At 42.8% G+C, this 15778-nt stretch overlaps 1 protein-coding gene across 1 annotated transcript; it reads left to right on the top strand.

The window, feature by feature from the left end:
• Positions 1–4136: 4136 nt before the first annotated feature.
• On the top strand, positions 4137–15583 carry trpa1a (transient receptor potential cation channel, subfamily A, member 1a). The gene is made up of 25 exons (XM_063219943.1): positions 4137–4235; positions 5965–6136; positions 7488–7663; positions 8381–8488; positions 8665–8773; positions 9020–9165; positions 9424–9560; positions 9829–9877; positions 10016–10115; positions 10235–10335; positions 10672–10841; positions 10934–11098; positions 11618–11732; positions 12187–12353; positions 12588–12678; positions 12881–12940; positions 13033–13119; positions 13215–13285; positions 13659–13821; positions 13932–14021; positions 14121–14290; positions 14628–14757; positions 15019–15201; positions 15299–15367; positions 15465–15583. The coding sequence occupies exons 1-25, from the start codon at positions 4137–4139 to the stop codon at positions 15579–15581; spliced, it is 3045 nt and encodes a 1014-aa protein (XP_063076013.1). The 3' UTR covers positions 15582–15583.
• Positions 15584–15778: the final 195 nt, after the last annotated feature.

Below are 15778 nucleotides of genomic sequence, written 5' to 3'. Positions count from 1 at the left end.
CTCGAGTAGGTAAATGATATTTGTCTTGAAGAAAAAAACTAGCCCTGTAATTAGGCTACCTCCCCATGAAATTAGGCACGCAAGGTGTCCGCTGTATCTGTGCAACTGAAATGCCTCTTCATGTTGTTAACCGGCAGTCCTGCGGTATCAAGCTTTTCTGATGACACGAGTTGGCTACATCATAGTCTCCAAAAGGACATGTTTAAAGCAGTTTGCTGACGGTAGTCTTTTAAACTACGCTCGTATCATCGGCAGCGGTGACTATAATGCAGGACAACTCGTGTAGTCTCGACTGTGCAGATATTCCAGTCCCGCTCACAGCATCACAGCCCGAAGCTGACGCCTAATTGGATTGAGTTGTGCATCACTAAGGATAGCACCACCATCAGATCAACCACACCGGGCGCACTTGTTCGCTTGAGACAGCCATTCGCGATTGATACGGGGGAAGATATTGATAACAAGATATCTCTTATTAAGACTTGTTTAGACCGGTTAGATCATTCGTATACCACATTTTAAACAAATTATTTTGGTTCGACTCGGGGCAGCCTAACCTCTTACGAAATGTCTTAAATGTGACCCCTGTCGCTGTACAATGGCTATGAAGTACTTTTACGTTTTTGCGCCTTCTCCTCGGTCTTTTCAGGTGGTTTGTGAATGTTTAGAAGCTAGTGAACAAGCATAAGCGAAGACTCCTTCAACGTTTATGTTAAATAGCAACGATTATCAGCTGGCATTAGGGGTGTAGGTGGATGCCAGATATGGAGGCCCAGGTACCAAAATAGTAACAACTGAGCCATTTACTTAGCTGCATCAATCACACTGATGCAGACTTAAAAGTTTACATGTAGATTCCATGGGCTACCTCAAACCACATAAAGTAGGCCTATTATAACATCTTAAAAATGTAAATCTACACACAACACAAGAAGAAATGCTGAGCTTACTAGCCTACCACTTGCTTGAGGATGTGTTACTTTCTTGGCACACATTCCTGGAAGGAGCCAGACAGAAGGCCAGAGTAAAATTGAGAATTCAGGCTTCTTCATTGCACAAGTCTACCACACTATTGGATCTCATTCAAAGTGAAAACTACATCTGATAGTAGAGGTAGCCCAAAGCTATGAATGAATTTTGCTGGGCTCGACACCACATAGTGGTGATGACACAAGCAGTTGCTGACCTTACAGGGTTTCAAATACACTACAACTATGGTGTAGTGGCATCATGTTGAGATGGATGCTTATACAGCCCCAAAATGTTGGCCATTTGAAGAACACTGAAGACCTATGTGAATGCTATTCCTTTGTACTGATTACTAAAAGTAACCAAGAAATTACCAGTTACCAGACACCAAAGTTCTAGCCAGGCTGCGCCCTCCGAGTGACGCAACACCTTCGGTGATTGCAAGTCTATGATAATCAGGCAACCAAAGTTCGGCCCTGCCGTGGTCTAATGGTAGGGCACTGGGTTACTGCGTCGGCAATCCAGGTTCGATTCCGGCCTGAGTCATTTGCCGATTCCTTCCCCAACTCTCTCTCCCACTCGCTTCCTGTCACCATCTCCAATTGTCCTATCAAATAAAGGCAAGAAGCCCTAAAATACATAAAACAAAAAAACACCACGGATCATCATATGAGTTCAATACCTGACAGAATGTAGAGTGTACGTGATGTCTATTTCAAAAGCTAATCTCATCCAGCTGTTGTCCAATTGCAAGACCATCACATGTCTGTTTTTAATTATTTCAAAGTACATTTTAAATTCTGGCTATGTCTTAATCTGTCTCAGTACTGTCATAGCAATGTTATTATTATGTAGTTGAGTATTTTCAGCAATTAGTGAATAGGCCCGCCGGGAACCCCATCTGAAGTAAGAGGCTACGAAATTCCTCTGACGTAATTAGTTAACCTAAACCTGGCGCCTAAAACTGTACCTACATGTTCAATATTTCTACCTGAGTAGTAATTGATTCATGTAATGAGATGTACTGTAACACAATGTAAACGAAACCTGAACACATAAACATATACAGTAGGTTACCCTCCCTGTCCACCTGTGTGCTATGTGACTGGAGCATGCTGATTCATATACAATATGTGTGTTCAGTAGGCCCATTGGATGGCTGAAGACAAATTTGCACAAGTTGGGAGCAGTTCACTACACAAAACACATCGGTCTTCACCACACAAATGGAAAAGGATTTATGGTAGCCTCAAAGCATGTACAATCCGTCACTTTCTTGTCATATTTAGTCCAACAGGAGATAACATTTTTCTTCCAGTAATCGTCTGCGCTGGAAAACGGCGATCATTTTAGCCATCCTTTTGCTAATCAAAATATTCCAAATGATGGTTGTTTTGTAATAGTCCGATGGGAGAAGGTGGTTTTGCAGTGTAATAAATCATATAGCTCTGAGTGTGCATTCCCCTTTTTGGACCAAAGCAATTACCAGGTTTATTTCAGGGAACAGTGGCCGGCCGAGTGCACTGATAACGCAGTGCGTACCCGTTCATTAGGGAGGCCCCGCTGCCACAGCAACTGAGAGAGGGCCCTGACCCTGGTCAGGACCTGCTGCTACACCTGGTGATGAATGATCACGGCCGCAGCCATTGCATAACAATGTCCAAACCAGTCCTGGTACATCAAGAGAAACACAAGAACAAACTCCAAACAGAACAAGGCGGAATTAGACAACGGTCTGCTGAAGCTAATAAAAAGCCTTGTATATCAGCGGTGACATATTTATCTAAGTCGTAATGCATGGGACTATTATAGCCTACCAATGCCACTGCCATTTTGAGTTGGCATAGGGCCTGTTTGTGACAGAGGAAGATTTGTATATGCAATGTTGTAATTGCTTTTTGTTGAATCAGGAAGGACAAATATTTACTGTAATAAAAGGGTGATTCTATAAATATACATACAGGGCCTATACATCCCTGTCTTGACAGGTGGCAGAGTGCAAAACAGTCAGAAAAAAATGGAGCTCCAGTTATTTGGCCCTGAATACATTCCCAGTTCTATGGTGGTAGTGGTTGGCTGTAATAATGACGTGCAGAGACATATCCATTCATTTTTAATACAATTATTAGAAATATAATACAGAACTACTTTGGGAGCGTTATACCAGCATGATACAATTACGACAGCGTTTTCATAGCCCTGAAATGCCTCTCCAATCGGAAAGGCTTGAAACAGCTGAGATTTTTTGACAGTGATGTTCTGTACATCACAGAAAGTAACCAGGGTATCCAGAATTTTGCCCACAGCATTGATAAATGTGTGTCTTTTTTTCAGCCCCGAGACCAACAGCGTCCTGTGAGTATATGTATCAGCAAATGTCTTATATCTTCAAGTGTCTCAGATCCAGCCTGTACAACACTGGCACAGAGGTCTTGTTAAGAGAAGTAGGGTGCTTGCCAATTCTCCGGACCTTCAGTTGCCCAGCCTAAATTAATAGCCTCTGGTCACAATGAGGCCGCAAATGACCTAACTGATATCGACACTTGTGGTAATAGCGCTTTAGTTATTGCATTATCTGAAACAGAATGCATGGATGAGAATAAATGCAATACAATTAGACCCAATGATGCAATTTAGTAAATGCACTGCACCCATAAAAGCCCAGTGATCCCCCAATTTCATTCCCTAATATTTCTTCACGAAAGTGGCTTCCATGGTTCTGGATGGGCAATTAGAATCACTTCCTCGAGTAGACATGGTCTCAGCCCCCCCATCTTGAAAACACACTGCAATCTGATATCCTGTGCAAACAGCCATGCCTAGGTAGGGTGGTATATAAAACAGCTTTGGAAAACATAAAGCCAGCAGATGGACACTGACTTTACAGAGGTAAGATATGACGATTGGAAAAAAAAAACTCACTTTGAACTCATTTCACTTGTCATGGTGTTATATTCTGTTTGAAAAACCTAATGTGCATGGACGCTAAGGGGTAATAACAAGATAATTTTAAAGTTGTTAAAATTTTTTGTTTTTTTTTGTGCGTGTGTGTTTTAAATTTTAAACATGTTAATGTTAATGTTTATGTTATGTTTATGTTAATAATAAGATGCTCTGATTTTCTTCTGCAGACACTAATGATGTGAAACATATTTGATATTTCAAAGATGTCCATCTGCAGGATGAGTTACAAGCAGACACCCTCGTCCTCTGAGCAAGGTGTGGCTGAAGAGGATGGAGCTCAAGCCATGGCAGATGTGTTTGAGGTAAGGGTTCCCTGAAGTTTTATAATTGGAAACAGTATGGGTGCCATTGAATCCATCTTGTGATCATTGATACCCCCTCCAAATAGATAGTTATTCTTTTTTTTAAGATATGTTTTGGTCTTTTAGATTGTATTAGTGACAGGACAGTTTAAGAGAGAGACAGGAAACGTTTGGGTGAGAGAGAGAGAGAGAGAGAGAGAGAGACGGGGAAGGGTCAGCAAAGGACCCGGGCCGGAATCGAACCCGGGTCAGCTGTGTAGCAGATGAATGCCCTTCTGTTAAGCCACGGTGGGGGCATGAATAGTTATTTCAACATGAGATGTTATATGAAGAGTTCAGATGCAAAACCCCCTAACTCCATTTCTAAAGACCTGCACTTCTATATTTTTAGAGAACCCGTTGTTGGTTTGGTTTACATTCATGTACTTGATAATACATATAAATAGTTATATTACATACATAAAATTAAAAAATATGCAGTTTTGATAGCTTTGTATTAAATAAAAATGAATTAAGATTATTTTCTGAAAAGGCACTTAGAGGGTTTTGCATCTGAACTCTTCATATACTCCTTATGAAAGTGAAAGCCCATTGGGAAACTCCAACTCCCATTGTCATTGTGACACAGCACTCCACAGCACACAAGTGAACACTGCACACTGCACACAACGGAATTGCATTTATGCCTCACCCGTGCAAGGGGGCAGCCCTCAGTGGCGCCCCATGGGGAGCAGTGCGGTGGGACAGTACCATGCTCAGGGTACCTCAGTCATGGAGGAGGATGAGGGAGAGCACTGGTTGATTACTCCCCCCACCAACCTGGCAGGTCGGGAGTCGAACCGGCAACCTCTGGAATGCAAGTCTGACGCCCTAACCGCTCACCAATGACTGCCCATGTAATATGCAATGTATTGAGATGTGTCAGTCAGTACTTTTGAATGTTTTTTTTTGTTTTAAACTTTTTCCACAGGCTAGTTTGATCCTGTATTTGTATGGCTTGAATTGATCTTTTACTCTATTCACTTTCCCACAGACATCACATCAGGCATAATTAAACCACACAGCTAATTCCAGTGCTGTTTTTTTGCAGTGTGAAAAATCCCTTTAAAAAATAATCATTCATCTAAAACTAAAGTATGTGACATGACGGCTGCGGTCCACTGGTTATGGAGGTGGTCTTGGTATCTGAGGTGTGACTCTCCTATCAGTGAGGGAAAATGTCGGTGGGGAGTGAACGAAAAGAGTGCTATTTCATGGCTGAAGTGCCCTTGAGCAAGGCATCTAACCCCTGGCTGCTCCAGGGGGACCGCGCCTGTACCTAATTCTCTGCCTGTCCTGGATACCAGCATCAGCTGGATGTACAGCACAGTACAGTAACAGAAGCCAATGTGATGCAAATGTAAGACAGTTCAACAAAGACGCTTTTGCACACCTCTGCCGTTGGGCAGGTGCGTAGGATATTATCCCAGTGGGGTTGACATTGAAGTGTAAAGAAATCCCGCACGCTGTCCACCGCACAACCTGAAGAAGGTTGGATGACCGAAATGTTGTATTAAAGTGTGTTGGTGGAATGGACAGTGTGCAGGATTTCTTTACACTTGAATGCAAATGTAAGATGGAATAAAATTGAACTGAGCTAAATAAACGAAATTTAGCCACCACCACACTACTGTACCTCCACATCATCCAGTGTTTCCTCTCCTCTGGACCCCCTCCTGTACTGACCCAGTTCCTGATCGCTCTTAAACAGTGGGCTCAACAGGGGAACGAAGTGGCGCTGGAGAAGAAACTAGCCAACCTGACCCTGAGGGACAACACTGGAGCCTGTCCCCTGCACTACGCCGCGTCCAGGGGACACACTCACATCATACGCCTCATCGCACAAGTAGCAGGAACCAAAGGTAGGTCCCACAACAGCACAGTGTGAGACGTTGACCTGAAGTGTGTGTGTGTGTGGCGGGGGGTCATTATGTAGTTGATTTTTCAGCTTGGTTATGCAACTGGTATTCATTCACTTACAGTATCACTGTAAGACTGTACGACAGCTTGTAATCACTGATCATTATAGACTTAGACTTAGACTTAGACTTCTTTATTGTCCACTAAACTTACATGAAATGGAAAATTTGCTTTGGTGGTGGCACAAGACACACAAGACAAACACACATCGCAGTCAACACAATAAAGAATAAATTAATATATATATATATATATATATATGCGTGGATAATAAGAGAAGATAAAACCTGTGGAATAAATTAATCTCATTACTCTATCCATGTCACTCAGTTAAAATGTTAAACTATTCCAAATTTACCATATTACTGCTAAGAGGAGCACACAGAGCTTCAATGCTGAGTAACGATGCACTGTGTTGTATAAAATTTAAAAAGCAGAACACTACTGTTAAAACTATTGAGGAACACATAGAGCTTATCTACTCTGTTACTATGACCAGCTCTTGTTAAGAATAGCCACAGCTGATGGTACAAATGACCGCTTGTAGCCATTCTTCCTTGCCATTGGGATTTTACTGTAAGTCTACGTCCAGATGGCAGCATCTGGAAAGCACAGTGAAGAGGGTGAGTAGGATCCAGGTAGACTTGATGAGCCTTCTTTGTTAGAGCCTGTGTGTGCAAGTGTGAAATTTACAGCTGTTTACTGTTTATTTATTTTGGTCTATTAATCCTTAATTATACTGCAGCCTTTGCACATGTATATATCTCCAGCCCTATCCATCATTGTGTTATATTGGAGATAATGTTATATTTTTAAATAAATAGTGCTACTCTAATGCGCTCCGTCCTAAAGCAGCCATCTACCTTCACAGCATGGAGAAAGCTTCATTCTGCATAGCTGGGCATACTGAATATCAGCACTCTCTGCCCTAAAATATTTGTGCACAGAAGGCCCAAATGTCAGAGTGCAATTATGACAATTCTGTCTAACAGTACAATGTGTGCGTGTGGTTGTATGCGTGTGTGCATGTGTACGTCTGTGTACGTCTGTCTGTGTGTGTGTTTGTGTAGGTCTGTGTGTGTGTGTGTGTGCGTGTGTGTGTGTTCGTATGTGTGTGTGTGTGTGTGTGTGTGTGTGTGTGTGTGTGTGTGTGTGTGTGTGTGTGTGTGTATATGCGTGTGCGTGTGTGTCTGTGTGTGTGTGTGCATTCATGTGTATGTGTGTGTGTGTGTGTGTGTGGTACTGCACTGAGCCTGCCGATGTCCCTCGATGTCCCCTCTCCTCTCCTTGCAGCGCTGAACTCGGCTGACCAGGACGGGAACACGGCACTGCATTGGGCCATGCAGAGGCAGCAGAGGGAGAGCTGCGCAGCCCTGCTGGCCCTGGGGGCCGACCCCAACATCCTGAACAGGAGCACTTTGGCCCCGCTCCACTTGGCTGTCAGTCTGGGCCACAACACCTTGGTGGAGGTAGGTCTAGCATGGGCATAATTTTAGGGGGGGATGGTGGGGACATGTCCATACCACTTTTGAGATAAACCTAGCTTGTTCACATCACTTTTTCACAAATATAATGCAAAACAGCATATACAGACAATTTGCCATTGAAATGTCCCCACCACTTTCCCAGCCAAACCTTCACCTTTGGGTCTAGGACTAGGATCGACCCACTCTGCTCCACCTAACTGCTTCTTTTGTTATTGTTATTGTTGTTGTTGTTGTTATTGTTTTGTTTGTTTTTTGATTTATTTATTTTTTGTAGTGGCCTTTAGCACTGCTGTAGTGCTGCCTAGAGAGCAACACAGGCACGTAGCACAGTCTAGGGAGTGTGTGTGTGTGTGTGTGTGTGTGTGTGTGTGTGTGTGTGTGTGTGTGTGTGTGTGTGTGTGTGTGTGTGTGTGTGTGTGTGTGTGTGTCCAGGGATTGAGGCACTGACCGCTTCAGTGGGCCACTCTTTAAGGAGGGATGGAATTGCATAAATTGCCGATGCAGATCTCTGTTAACGCTTGAGTAGCCAAGAGCCCCCCAGATCCCTAGGGAAGGGAGAAGGGGATGACATTACATCAAATTACAGACATGCACTTTGCAGTTGTTGTATGGGGCAATCTGAGGTTGACATGAAGACTAACAGAGAAACATTGCTCGCTGAGGTGAAAGTCTCTGTATCCATCTATCTATCTGCAACAGGAACTCCTCTCCCACAGCCAAACGGATGTGAACTTGGAGGGAGAGCTCGGAAACACTGCTGTCATGATCGCCTGCTCAAATGATAACCATGGAGCACTTAACACACTGGCAAGTGAAGCTACATGCAGTACTTGAACGCATGAATGGATGGATGAATACATGTATGAAATAAGCAGTGTACGTTCTCAGATCTACATTTGAACTCAAATCTCAGATCTATATTTGCTACTGGTAAGAGAAAGCCATTTTGCGTGTGTCCGCCCCCCCCCCCAATCCCCCCTCAGTTCAAGCATGGTGCGAACTTCTGCAGCCAAAACAAGTTGGGCCATTTTCCTATCCACGCTGCTGCTTTTGCTGGGGCGAAAAAATCCATGCAGGTTATTCTTCAAAGAGGTTTGTACTACAGAGGAATTGATCATTTCTATTCAGCACATTTTACAAGGGTGTGCTGCTCACCCAAACTGCCCTGTACAGTTGGGAAGTGTGTTGTTTTGTGGCCAATCTCAATTCTATTTTTATACCCCTACCCCTACCCCTTGCCCCTACCCCTCGTCCTTTCAAATGGAGCTGTAAGGCATAGGGCTTGAAACTGTAGCCCTATGAATTGGTATACCCCTGATGTGCTGTGTGCCCCGTCAGGAGAGGCGATGGGCCATTCCATTGAGGCACACATCAACTACGTGGACAAGTACTGCAACAGCCCTCTGCACCTGGCTGTCCGTGGCGGAAACCTGGAAGTTATTAAACTCTGCATGGTGTACGGAGCCAAAATAAACAAACAGCAGGTATGCATGTTCAGCTCTCTCATCTATTGAAATGCTAACAATACATAATAGGCTAATATCTTACAATAGATAATAATTATAATAAATAAAAATAAAAATAAAACAATAAACGTGTGACCAAACATGCGCATACATTTTAGCCAAGAATGCTTTTCAAATTCCATGTGCTATATTGCAATATGACACTGTAAACCTCCATCCTGTATTGTGCTGCCAAATGTGTCGTTGATCTGATTGCCGGTGTGCCCTTCTGTTAAGTGTGATAAGTCAACGGCCCTGCATTCGGCGTGCACACAAGGGGCCACGGAAGCTGTTAAGGTCATGCTCTCATCCTGCGAGGACATCGGCCACGCCATCAACATCACAGATGGGTCTCAACAGACGCCTCTGCATAAGTATAATGACATTACTTGCATATTGCTGTGCAATGCACAGTACTTCCCCACACTCTACATATTGCTGTGTGAGTCGAGTAGAGCAGAGAGTTGCTTTATTGATCCCTTGGGGTTAAATTAAGGAATTAACGCTCCCACGTTGAAAGTTGCCTTGAATAAATCCCCAGCTAAATACATTGTAATTAATGTGAAGTAAGCAAACCCCCTTAGCCATCCTTGAAAGGTCCATGGGTTGCATGATACATTGATATGTTAATGGTCATTGCAGGGCAGCTATTTTTGATCACCATGAACTGGCAGAATATCTTGTGTCAAAGGTGAGTATGTAGGCACACATCCTCTGTCTGTGTTCTGACCTGTACATTGTAGCTTTCAGTTAATCCTTCTCAATAAGAATGTATAATGTGTATTTATATGCTTCTGTTTTATGATACATGATACGTTTTGTCCACTAGGGTGCTGACATTGACTACACTGACTACAAGGGGCATTCTCCGCTACTTCTGGCCACAAGCTGTGGGTCTTGGAGAACTGTAAACCTGCTGCTTTCTCATGGTGCAATTTTGCCTACTATAATAGCCCACACATACTCAATGAAAACCACAACAAAATGATGAATAATTGTAAGTATTCCAGTTCATAATAAAAATGATGCTCTGGTGAAATTATTTCAGGATGCAATTTCACAATCAAAGATGTCAATGGATGCAACTTCCTGCACCTAACCATCATGCAACCACGAGGTCTCCGAAATCTCCCGGATGAATTTTTACAGGTGACACAGAATACATATCCTAGATTCTAGGACCTAGAATGTCCCAAACTCAATGTTATTTATGACAGGAGTCTCTGAGACCTCAGAAGCTTGATGCATTTTTTTTTTTTGCCTGGGCTTGATTTACAATAAGAAGGTGTTGCTGCCACCTGCTGCCCTACACATGAGTACTGCATGAAGTTACTAAGTGTAGTGTAACTGCGGGGATACATATCTACATTTTCCAAAATGTTAGTCTGACGCATTGCAATATGATTTTGACATATATTAAAACCTGACTAAAAGTGAATAATAATTTAAAAAAAGACTGAATATGTTTCTGTGATCGCCTGACAGGACAAAAGGGTGCGACAGATGCTACACGATGAAGACACCGAAGGCTGCACTCCCCTTCACTACGCCTGTAAACTGGGCGTCCCGGACTCCGTCAGCAGCATGCTCGGGCTAAAAGTTTCACCGAACCACAAGAGCAAACAAAAGAAGTCTGCTTTGCATTTCGCCGCCGAGTAGGTCTTTTTTTCCTTTTTGGAAACTTCACATGATGCCGTCATGTTGTGTTACACTTGTGGAGACACGACGCGTGATTTATTTTCTGCAGATTTGGGAGGATCAACACCTGCTACAGGCTTCTGGAAACTCTAACGGACACCAGGTTGATGAATGAAGGCGATGAGAGGGGAATGACGCCCCTCCACCTGGCCTCCAGGAATGGCCACGTCCGAGTTGTAGAGCTTCTGCTCCGCAGGGGAGCTCTGTGTCAAAGGCAAATGAATACCCAACAGCAACAAGATTACCATTTCTGATTACTAAATCAAATATATTGCTGTAAAGTTGTGACGTGTGGGATAGCCAAGCATAGGCAATGTTGTATAGTCGATGGTCTGCGTCAACTATGTCAATTACGCATGATACTGTAGGTGTCCGCACGAGGGCAGGCAACTGCATGCATGTACAGTATAAATGTAGGGAACGCAACTGTCACATCTCCATTCATCGTCAGTGTACAGTCATGATGTCCTCTAGCGTTCAGGTCGATAGTGCATAATTGACGCGCCAAAAAGCGCATTTCCACCGTGACGCGTACGCGTCGTGAAACGCAAGTGTATTAAATGGTAGGATATGTGAGATTGCTCTAGTTTGGCCAAAAAGGGAACAGCTCCACTACCATATCATGCGTGATATCCAATTGGCTTGATTTTACTTCAATGAAAGACATGCTTCCAACAAAAGCAGATCCAACTGTAAGACTTTTTCTAAAGTTTGTCTTCTGTGTGGTTTGCAGTGATTACAAAGGATGGTCGTGCCTGCATCACGCTGCAGCTGGAGGCTACACTCAAACCATGGTCACTCTGCTTGGATCACACGTCAAGCTCCTGGATAAAGCAGATGATGATGGGGTAATTGTTGTATGGATGTTACAGTATTCACTATGAATTTAACCATTCAACCACCATTACACTACATACCCATATTATTCTAATTCATGAGGACTTGATGATGGCAGTAAAACAACCCAGTAGTAGTAGTAGAGTAGAGTAACTTTATTAATCCCCAGGGGAAATTCAGGTCAGCGAACCCACCAAAACACATGGCTATTCTGACTGTCTTGAGACATGGCAAACTGCTGTGGGATCCCCACACCACACTGCTCTGTGCCTGTGCGTGAGGGCTTCTAAGGCCTATTTTCACCCTTTATCCAAAGAGCTTTGTCAGTTCTTGCCAGATGTTTAGGAACTTGAAACTTATGTATAAAAGGCAAAATCCATTTGCTTACAACGAAACTCTGTTGACTGACACGACCTCACCCGGATGAATGAGAATATTCACAGGCACTCCGTTCTATTTCCCCAGAACACGGCCCTGCACCTGGCGGCACGCGAGGGACACGCTGTGGCCGTGCGGCTGCTCCTGAGGAGGGGGGCGCAGATGCTGCTGAACAAGAGCGACGCCTCCTTTCTGCACGAGGCCATACACAACCACAGGAGGGAGGCCACCGAGGAAGTGATCGCGAGTGACAGGTAAATCGAGTGTTTCCATTTGGGTGAGCAAAAACCCAACAAGGATGATTGCACCTAAACATGGAAGTTTGCGAGCCTACTGTATGCGTGTGTGTTGGGTTGTTTAAATTAAATCCCTTACTAATCTGTGCATGGCATAGAGTAGACATAAGCTTCCACATACTGTAGATGTTTTAGATGACCAAAGAGTTTGAATTGTTTCATAAATATTGGCCCTACATGTGAATGTTGTAGATGTGATGAAGCTCTCCAAGCATTTGACCGTCTGTCAAGCAAGAAGTGTGCTGTGCTGGACATGATAGAAATGCTTCCTGAGACGTTTAAGGTGAAGTATTTTTGGTTGTATATTTTTAAATGTATAAATACAAAACCATCTTTAGATTATATCACGCTATATATTCAGTTGCTACTACCATTATTTATTAATGTGTGTGTGTGTGTGTGTGTGTGTATTTGTGTTGTGTGTGTGTGTGTGTGTGTATTTGTGTGTGTATTTGGCTCGTGTATTTGTGTGTAAACCCATGCAGTACCTTCTTGACAATTGCATAAAGGAATCAGAAGAGGACCCTGACAATGGAAACTACTGGGTTAGTAATAAGATACTTCCAGTTCCTGATCAATATTCTCTCTTGCTCAGAAAATGTCTCTTGTTGACACTCACACATTATGCTGCACACAGATGGAGTATAATTTCCAGTGGCTACAAACACCACACAAATTTCTGGAGGACAAGGTCACCAACCGCACACCTCTTCCAGCTCTGAATGTAAGTCTTAGAGAAAGAATATTCCTGACAATAGGCAACTCAGTTACTTCTGTAACCTGTGTGACCGAGGGGACCTCCCTGTTGTGTGCCAATAGACTATGGTGCATCACAATCGCGTTGATCTGCTGACCCACCCTGTCTGCAGGAAGTACTTAGAGATGAAATGGTGAGCAAATATTCTCTTAACGTAGCCATTTTGCAAACCTACATATCACAAGTTATGAAAAACACTAAATGCCGTCCACTATGAAATATGTCGTGGTTGCATAATTAGTTACTAATAAATGTGTATTGATCGAACATTTTTTGTGATATTTAAGAGCTCAGATTTCTGGGCAAGTACATTTGTGAAGAATGTATTTCTGAAAACATCCACCTGACTCCATCTTTTGTTGATTTGGTTTGGATTACTGTACTTAATAATGCAATTTCAATGGCTCTTGTTAGATGGGTAATATTCTTTAGAAAAAACAACTTCTACACATTTCTGAAATTACACTCTTTTTTGTTTGGTTCAATGTGATATGATTATTTCACAGGAAAGCCTATGGAGTGAAAGCCCACCTGTTGAACATGCTGATGTACATGATGGGCCTCATCCCGTTGACCTATCTCATACTGAACCTGAAGCCCAGCCTCAACACCTCTGGCAACAGCACCTCACGCTATAACATCACCATGGCAACAACATCACTGCATCAGGTGAGGCGCAATGAGGGAGAATTAAGGAGATGTGTGTGCAAAAAAATGGTGATTGGCATTTGTTAAACTAACATTGAGTGTAATATTGTTTTTTTGTTTTTGTTTTCTAGCAATGCATGAAAATAAACATATGCCTATTCCTAACTCTGGCGATGAATCTCTACGCAGTGGGGAAAGAATTAGCTCAGATCTACCAACAGGTATAAAGTTTCTTTCACCCTAGGAATACTTCTTTGCCATATAACCTATGCAGACATTAACAGCAGTGGAAACGCAATGTTCTGTATCACCAAACCTAGCGAACAGACTACCTACAAGACGTGACCAACATGGTGGACTGGGGCTCGGCCATCTCGTCTGTGGTGTTTGTGGTGGCTTTGCTGCTGGACCTGAAGAGTGACTGGCATTGGCCCGTTGGTGCCCTCGCTGTGCTCTTTGGTTGGATGAACCTGCTCCTATACTTACAGCGGTCAGTCATCTTGCGATCAATACAACCACAACAACACAGCCTCAACTATTGTAGCCCCTTAGTGCAGATGGGCCCACCAACGGGCCCCATTCACTATTTGCTGAAAACACTCAACTACATCATAACTGCATTGTTATGACATTACAGAAAGCCTTAAGTAACAGATTAAGACTAGGTCATTATCATTTTGGTGGCAATAACATTATAACAGAGGCTCTGCACAAAGGGGTTAATAAAAGAGACCATTTCAAACACGTGTGGGTTATTATGTGGGAGAGACGCTCTTGTATTGTGTTTGATGATTGTTGTCTTGCGGTCATCCTTTACTTTTCTGCAGGTTTGAACGTTTTGGGATTTACGTGGTGATGTTCAGAGAGATTTCAAGAACACTCATGAGCATCGTCTCCATCTTCATTTACCTGATACTGGCTTTCGCTCTGTCCTTCTACGCCCTGATGCTGGGCCAGGTAGGAACAAATTACAACAAGCATTCAGCAAAGCTCTAAGGCATTTATCATATGTATTAAGTTCATTATGTCTAACTGTTTAACTTAAACACTTAGGGGTTTCTTTTGCCTTAAGCACATGTCAGGTAAAAGATAAAAACTTTTACATGTCTTAAGGGCAAAAGAAACCCCTAAGTGTTTAAGCTCTAAGGCATTTATTTTAATGTGTAAATCATCTAAACGCCACGAGTAATGCAATGTGTTTATGCCCCTTGCATACAGAAAAACTTTAGTGAGGTGCTACTATCACTGATGCAGACTTTTGTCATGATGGTGGGAGAGATAAACTACCAGGACATCTTCCTGAATCCATACTTGAAGGGCAAACTTGCTTTTCCAGCAATCACATTTTTGGTATTTATTGCTTTTGTGCTACTGGCACCCATTCTCCTCGTGAACCTTCTGGTAAGTCTGTCTTGCCATAACAATATTAATTCACTACTTTAATGGTCATTTCCCTTCATTCAGAGTCAGTAATGTGTCACTACTATGTATTCTGCAGATTGGCTTGGCTGTTGGAGACATAGCAGAAGTGCAGAAAAACGCGACCCTTAAGCAAATTGCCATGCAAGTGTGTAGATCTTTTATTGTACATGTATAATACTTATAAGTAGTTCCTGTGATAAGCATGCCTTTCAGTTTTAACATACGGTGCTTGGGCTTTGCAGATCGAATTGCACACCAACCTGGAAAAGAAGCTTCCCTACTGGTTCATAAAGCGAGTTGACAAGCCTGTTGTCAGAGTCTACCCCAACAGATGTCTTCAGAAGGCATGTGATGCATAAATATAAGCCATGCTTGCCTTAAACTTATTTGATAGTCTTTACATTAAAATAATGCAAAGTCGCTCACTTGTGAATGGAGGAAAGAGGACACATACATGTATGCCGCATATTTTTATGAAAGAGGGTATAGCAAGTGAGGTATGAAGTGAAATGCTTTTATTGTACTAACTATGTAATCACCCAAACAGACAAGGGGT

Source organism: Engraulis encrasicolus, chromosome 16 (genome assembly GCF_034702125.1).
Source record: "Engraulis encrasicolus isolate BLACKSEA-1 chromosome 16, IST_EnEncr_1.0, whole genome shotgun sequence".
NCBI lineage: Eukaryota > Metazoa > Chordata > Actinopteri > Clupeiformes > Engraulidae > Engraulis > Engraulis encrasicolus.
Note: the sequence above shows the minus strand (reverse complement) of the source record. Positions and strands in the feature narration are given on the sequence as shown.